Raw genomic sequence first — 11,643 nt, forward strand, 5'->3', positions numbered from 1 at the left:
ACCCTGACTCTGTCAGATCTGCTGGAGGAATAAAGCTGCCTAATGACTGCATCTACTGCAAAGCAGTATCAGTGCTCTGTGCAGGGAAACTGCACAATCAACATAAATCAGGGGGAAAGGGATATCCTTGAAACTTCTATGATTCATCAAATGCTGCAGTCAGTCTCACCTTGGGGTGGGCCAAGGGGCTCAGGCTGAAGGAGCTGCTGGCTCAGAGCTGTGCCTGAAACCTGGCCAGGCTGTGCTTGGAGGTGGAGAGGAGGCTCACAGAGATCAGACACCTCTCACTGGAGCAGTGGGAAGTGGCTGGCCCTGTCACCTCTGCAAAGCACCTTTGATGGCCCAGATGAGCTGGCACTCCCAGGTGACACCCATGAACCTGATTTCTGCCTGCCAGCTCTCAGAGCAGGAAGGCAAAGGCAGGAGCAGCACAGTGGGTGGGTATGAGTCCATTTCCCCACAGTTCAGCCCAGCACAGAGGTGTCCAAAGGGGCCTCCAGCCACTGCCACTCCTGATGGACAGAGAAAAGCCAAGCCCATCAATTCCTGCCTCAATGCTCTCTTTCCTGCACTCATTCCCAGGCATGGTTTCTCTTCCTGAACTTCTCCCTAGGATGCTCCCCCTCCCTTCTCCTTGACATGCATGTGCAGCTTTCCAGCTCTCCAATCCAGGCCTTCCCTGAGACATTCTGGCTTCTCCATTTTCAGGGGGCTTTGCAAACCTCACTGACCCACCTGGGCAGAGCTCCTGGACGGAGAGGAACAAGCCCAGGATCCCTACCAGTGGGGCTGCAGCCAACAGCAGCTTGCAGGGCTGCCCCAGCCTTTCTCCCTGAGAGATCTCCACCATGTGGGATTGACCCACTCAGCCCTGGATGATGGAGACAGTTATGAAGACACCTTTCCATCAGAAATGTCATCTGAGGGTGACAAAGGACTGAAACTTTCCCAGGGCTTCAGAAGAGCCTGGCTGGTCATGGCTGGAAGAACAGCTCTAAGGAAGGAGTCTCATCTGGGTTAGCACAGGAAACTCTCTCAGATCTGGGTCACCCCCAAGGAGGTTTTATAGTCACAAATTGGACCTCAGACACAGAAAACTCCTCAGCTGGGGGCTGAGGAATGGGAGGGAAGACCATGAGCCACACACAACGGGGCAAGCCTGAAGACTTGAGCTTGTTGCACACTGACAGAGAAGGCAGGACAGAGACAAAATGTCTCTGCCAGAGCAGATCTCCTTGGCCAAGTCATCCCACCAAAAGGCCAGAGTTGCATTCCTCTCTAAGCCAGGCCTATTTTAGGATTATCCCTAGAATCTGCAGTCTAGATCTACTTTTATGAAGTTTAATGTAGAACCAGTGTTTCTACAACAGAGTTTGGGACACAGCTGTCAAGAGCAAGTCTATTGGACTGCAAGACAGATCTCCAGGGCCAGAGGGGAAGTGTTCTTCTGCTTCTCTTCCATAGTCTCTTACGTATCTCTGTCTCCAGGATGCGCTCTGTACTCATTCAACCATTAATGGGAGCAGCAAATTTACTCTGTTTGCAGCCCCACCACCTGCACAATTAACCCTCATTTGTAGAATCCCAACTTCATGCCTCAGACACAAACCCCGAGCTGCAGCACAGCTGCCTTCAGGAGGCCTTGTGACATTTCTCAGGCTGGAGAAGGACAAGATGTCACCACGCCATCCCCAAGGGAGACAGTGCTCTGGCACCTCGGTTCTATTCCCAAGAGCAGGGAGGGAATGGCTGGTGACAAAGTGCAGCCAGGAGCACGGCACTGTATCATCATAATGGACCGGTGTGCCAGTGCAGGTGCTCATTTTATCTCACTGGATTAGGGCTTTAGTGCTCACACAGTTTAAACATTAATATTTGCCTATTTAAGCCATCGGCAGCGGTGCAGCCTGGCCACAGAGGCGCTCGCCATGGCTGAGTTTGGGGATTTCTTAAGGGCTCTGGGGGAGTTTGGGCTCTATCAGAAACTGCTGATCCTGCTCCTCTCCCTCCCACTGCTTCTCAACCCTTTCCAAATGGTTGGCCAAGTGTTCATGGTTGTGGAAGTGCCTCACCACTGTGACACCAGCTGGATCCGCGCCGTCGGCCCCAACCTGACGGAGGAAGAGCAGCTGAACCTCACCCTGCCCCGGGGCCCCGACGGGGACTTTGAGCAGTGCTCCATGTTCTCCCCGGTGGACTGGGACCTGGATTCCATCCTGGCCTATGGCCTGAACCACACTGAGAAGTGCAGCAGTGGCTGGGTGTACCCCTCAGAGCAGCCACCGTCCCTGCTGACCGAGGTCTGTACCTGCTGCTGGATGTGCTGGGTGTGGAAAGGAGGGATGGGAATATCCTGGCCTGTGCTTTGGTCAGCCAGTTCCAGCTGTGGTGGGAGGGGCTGGAATATCCTGGCCTGTGCTTTGGTCAGCCAGTGCCAGCTGTGGTGGGAGGGGCTGGAATATCCTGGCCTGTGCTTTGGTCAGCCAGGGCCAGCTGTGGTGGGAGGGATGGGAATATCCTGGCCTGTGCTTTGGTCAGCCAGGGCCAGCTGTGGTGGGAGGGATGGGAATATCCTGGCCTGTGCTTTGGCCAGCCAGGGCCAGCTGTGGTGGGAGGGATGGGAATATCCTGGCCTGTGCTTTGGCCAGCCAGTGCCAGCTGTGGTGCTGTCAGGTTGAGATTTACTGCAGGCTTTTGCCTCCATCGCACAGCTGGAATCCCTGGGAGCTTGTTGCAGCAAGGCCATGGGGAAGATGCCTGGGAAGGGCACAGGCAGGGACTGAGTCCAGCACACGTCCTGGCCACCATCTGTCCCCTTTCCACTTTCCAGACCCTTGACTTCATGATGTAGCTGCCTGGAGGGACCTTTTGGGCATCCCTGACACAGTATCCCTTGTCCTTCTGCCTGCTTCTACTCACCTCATCTCATCTGTGAAAGACATTTACCTTCCAAGGCCTTGTCATTGATATTTCTTGGGCCTGCAGGAACTTTCAGGGCTGCAACAAGACATGCCAGGGCCCTTGCAGCTGACCACAACCCTCGTTTATCAGCACCCTCAACTTCTCCATTCTGCCTTATCTCCCACCTTCTAGTTTACATGGTAGCAATCTCTCAAAGGTTGTACTTGATGCTCTTCGACGTCTTTTCCAGCTTAAATGATTCCATGATTCTCTGATTATCCCTCTATAGAACTGTGCTCCTCTCTCACTTTCCCTCCTTCCTCCTCCCTCCTCTCCTACCTGCCAGCTCCAGCACTTTCTCACAAGTACCTTCCATGGAGCTGGGACAGAGGAGAAAGTCCAGCCTCTGGAATTTGCAAAAGCTCCTCGGTGTCCCTGAAGCACCAAGTCCACTTCAGACAAGGCTTCTCTGCAGGTGTCAGCAGCTGCATCCCTTCCCATTCTCCCTTTATCAGTAAAAAACACTGCTCTCTTTCTCTTTCCACCCTGCCCTGCCTTTTCAGCCACAGAAGAAAGCTGATACAGCTCTCACCCTAAGGCCACAATTTAAATCCAAGCTCACAACCAGGACACTCCCTCTGGGACCTTTGGGCTGGAGGGGAATCCTGCAGATCCCAGCACCCAGCAGATGGGCACCAGTCCCACCATTGATTTGTGTCCTAAGCGCTCACCAGGAAGGGCTCAAGCCCTTGGGAGGGCTTCTCTGCTCCCAGGAGCTGGAGCAAGAGCTCAGGCACCCTAATCCTGGATCCACCACCAACAAGAAGGCTGCCCAAGCCCAGAAAGCAGCTGGAGTCTGTCAAAAGCATCAGCTTCTGTGTTTTCCTTCCTCCAGTTTGACCTGGTGTGCGACAGGGCGGTCCTGAATGATGTCTCCCAGTCCATCTACATGGCTGGGCTTCTCATTGGAGCCATGATCTTTGGGATGCTAAGTGACAGGTGAGCAAACACAGTTCCTTCCCACAGACACTGCCCAGCACCCAGGGACAGCCCACATCAGGGGGCAGACTGTCCATGCACTGAACCTTCACAGCATGCAATACCCTTGCCTGAGACTGGGCATCTGGGCCCACCTGAGAGGTCTGGAAATGTCTGAGGGTTGAACAGAGAGGCAGATGCAGCCTTGTGGGGGGGTTCTTCAGGAATCACAAGTTTAACCCCTGCTCCTGTCTCAGGCTTTGTCAGAACCATGATGGGTCAACACTGGAGACACTGATTTTTCTGCACATTGTTTCTTGGTGTGTAAAGAGGAGCTATGTTCACATGGATGTCAAATCTCCTCTGGTTCTTAAATCACTTTGCATCCCCCCTGGGCTCTTCCTTCTCCCGTTGGGGTCTCTCCAGGTACTGACTGGGTCTTCCCTCTCCTTCCACAGGATAGGCAGGCGGCCAGTCTTTCTCATCTGCATCCTCATCCAGGCTGTGTTTGGCCTGGGAATTGCCTTTGTGCCCCATTTCTATGTCTTCATGGCCATCAGGTTTGTCGTGGGAGCTGCGGTGTCAGGAATTATGATTGCAGTCGTGTCCCTGGGTGAGTGCAGGCCCTTGCCCTGAGGCAGCAGATGCAGCCTCACAAGACTCAATAACTAAAGAGAGCCCAAAACAAAACCTGAACCTTTGTTTTTCCTCTTAGCTACAGAGTGGGTCGGTGTCTCCCACCGGACAAAGGCACTGCTCATCACTCACACAGCTGGCGCCTTCGGGCAGATGTTAGTGGCTGGTTTGAGTTATGGAATTCGCAACTGGAGGCTGCTGGAAATTGCTGGATCTGCTCCTATGTTTGCCCTTTTCTTCTACATCTGGTAAGGAGCAGGGCAGAGCTTCTGGAAGACACAACCCTGATGTGAGTGTGTGAGTGAGGAGGAGGCAGCAGCTCAGAACCAAGCTGGGTCTTTCCCATCCGAGTGCAGGTGCTGGAGGAGCTGCTGCACAGCTCAGCACATCTCCCAGGGCACTGCACTGCTGAGAGCAGCAGCTGCTTTGCTTCACATCTCCAAATGTGGCCTCTGGAGCCTAAATTTAGGGTGTTCAGACCCATTGATGCCATGGGCCATTCACTTTAGATTTGGGTTTGATGATCCTTGTGAGTTCTGGGATCTGATTGTGTGGTGCCCAAGGCTTGCTGGATGTGCTCCCAGAGAAAGGGGCTGTGGGGGAGCTCAGCAGGACACAGCAGCATGTACTGGCCTCCTCTCCTGGCAGGGTGCTCCCAGAGTCAGCTCGCTGGCTGGTGACCAAGGGCAGAATCGAGGAAGCCAAGAAGGTCCTGCAGAAGGCGGCAGCCACCAACAAGCGCAGCCTCCCAGCAGAGCTCCTGCAGCAGGTACTGGGGGTCCTGGCCTCAGACCCTGCCCTGGGCCTTGCAGCAGCCCCTGGAGCTCAGCTCATCCCAGAACCATCTCTGCATTCCCACTGCGGCTGCTCTGCCCATGGGCTCTGGGGGACTCCAGCTCCAGCTGAGTTCCACAGGGACGAGCTCAGGCAAGAGGCTCAGCTGCTGCTGAGGCTCAGCCTGGAGCTCTCTGGGGTCCCCCTGGGGGTCTGGGAAGCACTGAAATGCTTCCCTGGCCTTTCTCCTGTGAGGATTCCAGGAGTGTGACTGATGAGCACAGAGCCTCTCTTTAGTCTCTGGCTTTCCATGCAGAAATGCCTGGAGGGGAGTTCCCTCCTTGCCCTCCCCACAGGTCCTACACTGGGGAGATGTTCATCCCCAGGAACCTCTCAGTCACCACCCCCTGTGCTGGGCACCCAGGGGGCAGAGGCAGGAGCCCAGCCCCACTGGGCTGCCCTCCCTGCCAGAGCACTGGGGTCACAGGCCTGTCCCACTGATGCTTCCCATGGACTGCAGGTGGACAAGGAGCTGGACATGGGTTTCCTTTTCCTGCTCTCACTCTTTGACTTTCTGTGTTTTGAAGTTGAAGCCTGAGAAAGAGGTCAAGTCTGGAAGTTTCCTGGATCTCTTCAGGACAACACACCTAAGGAAGGTCACTTTAATCATGTCATGTGTCTGGTAAGACATTCCCTGGTCCCCTCTGTCAAAACTACCATGTAAAAGAAGAGAAGTTGGGGTTGACAAGAACTGTAAATGAAAGCACTTCTTCCGGTAATATACATGTGTATGTCTTGATCTGCTGCCATTCTACCTCCACATACTGGACCAGATTTACCATGTCTGGGCAGGGGAAGTAGATTATCCATGATATTGTGGGTCTTGTTAGAAAGGCTTGAGCAATTCCAGCTTTGGCAATCCCTGGAGGAGTTTTGTGCCTATCTAGAAGCTTTGTGTTCAGTCTAGAATTTGCTGACCATATGGAGATCAATTCTGCTTTATCTCCTGCAACTCTGTACCATACAACTGTCAAAGGTGCTGACTAGAACCAAAAAAGAGATTGCTGGGAATTTAAATAATGTGTTCTAACCATTCTAATTTTTGGTTTGAAAGCCCCAGAAAACCCTCTGGTGACAGGTTCTATTCTGCTTTACTTGAATTCCAGGTTTGCAGACAGCATTGTCTACTATGGGCTGAGCCTCAGTGTGACAGATTTTGGTCTGGACATCTACCTGACACAGCTGGCCTTTGGGGCAGTGGAGCTTCCAGCTCGAATTTCCTGCATTTTCCTGCTGGAGTGGTTTGGGAGGAAGAAAGTGCAGGGCATTCTCCTGCTGCTGGCTGGCCTCATATGTCTCATCCTCACTGGCATCCCTGAAGGTGAACCTTCCCAGCCTGTGAGCAGAGCTGGGCAGGGCCCTGCACATCCCTACCCTTGTCCAGAGCCATCCTCCCACCCTGCAGACCCACGCTCACTCCCACAGGCTCAGCTGCCCCCACTGTCACAGCCCCCAGGCTGCTTCATCCCCAGCATTCTGGCTTCCCCTCACCTTGGATTCCTTCTCCCTCAGGGCTGTGCCAGGTTCTTCCACAGCTCCTGGCCCTTGGCAGGCAGTGTCCATAACCCACCCCCCATCCACTGGATACCACCACCCCCTGGCAGAAAGCTTTAGCAGGAGAAGTGCTTTAAAAGCCACCAGGTCTCTCTTTCTTAGATGAAGAGAAAAAGCAAATGCCCACTCCCCCTCATCAGTTTGCATCAGTTTGTGCCCCAGTCCATACCCCATCCCTGCTGCTGTGCCAGGGCTGTGAGGCTGCAGGTAACAGTGGGGCTTTGTCGGGACAGATGTTTTTCAGAGAGTCGCAACCTTCCCCAAGAAGTGTCTTGAAAAAGACACCTCAGGGCCACAGGCATGTCTGTGCTCATGCTGAGTGACTTCAGCTCTTTTGTGATCTGGGAAATGCAGGAGGAGAGATGTGGTCTTAATATGAAATTCCAAGGGAGTCTTTATTGAGCTTCTTCCTTGAAAGAGTCCATGAATGAAGAGCCTCTCAGGCAGGGAAAGCAGGGATTTATATATGGATTTGGAGAGGCGGAGCAGAACACCAGGACCAATGGGATGAGGGCATGGGGGTGGAGCAAGGGGGAAGGGCCAATGGGATACACTGAATTTTCAAGTCACAGTAAGGCATGCTGGGAGAAGCCTTTTTGCTCACCCTAACAAGGGTGGGTATTGCTTGAGGGGTTTTCCCTCCAGGGGAGTGTTGTGGACTTTTTCGCTGTTAGCCCACCAGATTCCACAGGGTTTCCCAATGCTTTCCAGGTCAGGGACGTGGCATTTGCAACCAAGCACTCCCCAAACACCTGTGCTGGCTCTGCAGCTCACTTCAGTTGCACATCTAGAAAATGGCCTCAGGAGAAATCTGGGTTCTCTTTGCCACAGTGTTTTTTCCAGGTAAGGGTATGCTGGGGATCATTTCCAATGGGTTAGGTGGTAGCTTTGCTTAGCAAGTCTATTAGAAAGGGCTGTCCAAGAAATCCCATTGGAGAAAGCTCTGGTCCCAAGGGAAGCATCCCCCAGGAGGTTACAGTGGTTGTTTCTCCTCCTCCCTCAGACCAGCTCGTGGCAATCACCGTCCTGGCCACCATTGGCAAGTTCACAGCCACGGCCGCTTTCTCCACCTCCTACGTCTACGCCGCTGAGCTCTTCCCCACCATCCTCAGGTGAGATGTCCCCACACATCACAGCTTCCTTCTGCCACAGCTGGAGGTGGCCATGGGCATCATTCAGTGCAGGAGTGTTGACCCCTGCCCTCCCCGTGCCCCTCTCTCCCGCAGGCAGACGGGCGTGGGGCTGTGCTCGACCATGGCGAGGGTGGCCGGGATCCTGGCCCCGCTGATCATCCCCCTGGCCCAGTACCACCGGGCCATCCCCAAAGCCATCTTTGGGAGCATCTCTGTGCTGGTGGCTCTGTTCTGCATCCTGCTGCCCGAGACCCGCGGCATTGACCTGGCAGATGACACAGGGAACCAACAACCTCCAGATGAGGTGGGTACAGGGAACTCTGAATTTAACGGGGAAAAAAAAAAAAACAAAATAGCAAATTTAAGGAAAAGAAATCAGAATCAGGGATGAATACAGTCTCATCTCCTCCTCTTTCCTTCTTATCTTCAGGAGCAGAAAGCTGAAGCGTCTCTCTGAGACACCAGAGATGATGACACAGACTTGGAGAAGGACATCTGCAGATGCTCAGAGAGCAAGAGATGATTGGACAGGCATCCACTAACAGTCTAGTCTGAGTTCATCATTCTTGAAGCAGACCAGGGAGACATTGCTGCCTGGAAACTTCTCTTTCAGATGATAAACACAATATCCATGGTCACAGGGAGAGGAGATCTATGTCACTCTGCCTTTGGAACACATGCACTTCCAAGTGTCCCTGAAACCCAGTTTGCTCATGCCTGGCTGGCCTCCCAACGTGTTCCCCAGTCCTTTGCAAGCTGGTACCCGTGGAACCATCCCTGTCGTGTTTTACAGCAATAAAGAATCACCAGTAGAGTGGCTGTACTGGGCAAAAGCGGGCGCTGGGTTTGTCCCTCCTGCACTCAACCCCTTGGGTCGTCGGGCTGCGCGTCAGCCCAAGCCTCAACGTTTGATCAGGATGTCACTGCACCCCTGTCACACACGTATTTAGCTTTTCTTTCCATGTGGTGTTGAAGTTGAGTTTCTACATGAATAATTAAAATTATGCTCTGAGTTTGATAAGAGACACTTGTAATGCAATATGTGAATAATAAATGGTGTTGACTTTTTTTTCTTACTGTTTCACAGTTGGCCTTTGTAACTGCTCTTGGCTCTGGAGTGTGCTCCTGGAAAAAGCCTGCACTGAGCCTGCACTCCTGCCAGGCTGCAGGCAGGATGGTGCTCAGGGGGCAGGAGGGAGCAGTGGAGAAGGGAAGGTTCTTACCTGGAATCACCTACACCAAGGAAAGAGAGCAGGGGCGTTCCTGGCCCAAGAACAGAGAGCAGAAAGGACCTGAAGAGACTGGGGAAGGGGATGGGGATGTGCCTGAAGGGAAGCAGGGTGGGAAGGTGTCCCAGAGAGTGGCTGCAATCCAGCAGGGCCAAGCCCAGCTGAAGACAGGACCTGCCTGTGCCTCCCTCCCTCCCATCCTGGAGCCTGTGAAGCCCCTGCCTCGTGCCTCACTTGCTCCCCACCCCACACACCAAAGCCCTAAACCCACCCCCAGGATGTACCTGGGGGGCACAGGGGGCTGCACCCTCACTGCCACAGAGGTCCCAGTGACACAAAACAAGGTCTGTGGGTCACTGAGCACACCAGAAACACCACAAATAAACCAACCTCACTGGAAACAAACACCGCATTAGAGCTCTGGGATACCCAAAGCTTCTCGCTTCTTGATGAGCAGGATGAGATTAATATGAGAGACCTGGAAGGGATTCAGAGCTGTGAACTCCTGCTGCAGGGGGATCCACAACACCAGGCTCCAAAGGCAGCAGAAGAAATGTTTGGAAGGGGTCTCAGTGCTGAAGGCTCCACAAAAAAGCATCTCCCTACACAGGATGACAACTGTCCCTCAACATACACATTCAGCAGCTCTGCTTCTGAAACCTCTAATCAGGGTGTCCATGATCATTTTCATGTTGATTCCACAAAAACAGACCAGGAGGCTTCTGAAAAAATGAACAGGAACAGTAAAACATCAGGAGACAAAGAAGATGATGACAGTCTGTCTTCTGAAGACATGGAGATGTTAAATTATGACCTTTCAGAACAGCAGTTCTTCATATAAGTGAAAAAAAAAACCAACAAACAAAAAAAAAAAAAAAAAAAAAAAACCAAAATAAAACAAAAAAAAAAGTGGGAAAGCTGTGAGGTTTTTTTTTTTAACCTTTCAAAATCAGCACAAGTTTGCTGATATGGGAGCAAAAGTTGATTCTTGAAATCAGCTGTACAATGATAAGCAAAGAAAGGTGAAATGAGTGTGCCAAGGTCAGAAGGGCAGAGGAGGGAAATGAACCCTGGTGTCTTGAAGTCTTAGGGTGTGGGGACATTGCTAAATCTGCTCTCCCTGTGCCCCTGCACTCTGCTCCTCCCTGAGTGCCCCTTGCATAAATATTACATAGCATAAATGCTATAGGAGTTAACAATTATACTCATGGTAAACAGGCTCAAGAGAAAGCCCAGAGGGTGAAAGCATGAACTATGAAAAGGGTCAGAGAACATATCAGTTCACATGTTCTAATCAGCTGTCTGTAAAAAGAAAAAGATAAAGGTGTTAATATGATTCATTTTTAAAATAAAATAAAATGAAATTAGATGAAATAACAAAATAAAATAAAGTAAAATACCCCAACAACCTCCCTGCCTCACCAGTGCCAAAATAAGCCTGACTCTGTCAGATCTGCTGGAGGAATAAAGCTGCCTAATGACTGCATCTACAGCAAAGCAGTATCAGTGCTCTGTGCAGGGAAACTGCTCAATCAACATAAATCAGGGGGAAAGGGATATCCTTGAAACTTCTATGATTCATCAAATGCTGCAGTCAGTCTCACCTTGGGGTGGGCCAAGGGGCTCAGGCTGAAGGAGCTGCTGGCTCAGAGCTGTGCCTGAAACCTGGCCAGGCTGTGCTGGGAGGTGGAGAGGAGGCTCACAGAGATCAGACACCTCTCACTGCAGCAGGGGGAAGTGGCTGGCCCTGTCACCTCTGCAAAGCACCTTTGATGGCCCAGATGAGCTGGCACTCTCAGGTGACACCCATGAACCTGATTTCTGCCTGCCAGCTCTCAGAGCAGGAAGGCAAAGGCAGGAGCAGCACAGTGGGTGGGTATGAGTCCATTTCCCCACAGTTCAGCCCAGCACAGAGGTGTCCAAAGGGGCCTCCAGCCACTGCCACTCCTGATGGACAGAGAAAAGCCAAGCCCATCAATTCCTGCCTCAATGCTCTCTTTCCTGCACTCATTCCCAGGCATGGTTTCTCTTCCTGAACCTCTCCCTAGGATGCTCTCCCTCCCTTCTCCTTGACATGCATGTGCAGCTTTCCAGCTCTCCAATCCAGGCCTTCCCTGAGACATTCTGGCTTCTCCATTTTCAGGGGGCTTTGCAAGCCTCACTGACCCACCTGGGCAGAGCTCCTGGACGGAGAGGAACAAGCCCAGGATCCCTACCAGTGGGGCTGCAGCCAACAGCAGCTTGCAGGGCTGCCCCAGCCTTTCTCCCTGAGAGATCTCCACCATGTGGGATTGACCCACTCAGCCCTGGATGATGGAGACAGTTATGAAGACACCTTTCCATCAGAAATGTCATCTGAGGATGACAAAGGACTGAAG

At 52.5% G+C, this 11,643-nt stretch overlaps 1 protein-coding gene across 1 annotated transcript; it reads left to right on the forward strand.

Moving 5' to 3' along the window:
* Positions 1–1,928: 1,928 nt before the first annotated feature.
* LOC311157027 (solute carrier family 22 member 13-like) lies at positions 1,929–10,106 on the forward strand (the record flags this gene model as incomplete). The annotated part of the gene is made up of 11 exons (XM_084211399.1): positions 1,929–2,300; positions 3,797–3,900; positions 4,338–4,492; positions 4,595–4,763; positions 5,164–5,284; positions 5,877–5,971; positions 6,456–6,670; positions 7,907–8,015; positions 8,130–8,340; positions 8,678–8,924; positions 9,976–10,106. 11 exons carry the CDS (start codon positions 1,929–1,931, stop codon positions 10,104–10,106), a joined length of 1,929 nt encoding a protein of 642 aa, XP_084067525.1.
* Positions 10,107–11,643: the final 1,537 nt, after the last annotated feature.

This window comes from Fringilla coelebs (assembly GCF_963513975.1).
Source record: "Fringilla coelebs genome assembly, chromosome: 1".
Taxonomy (NCBI): Eukaryota; Metazoa; Chordata; class Aves; order Passeriformes; family Fringillidae; genus Fringilla; species Fringilla coelebs.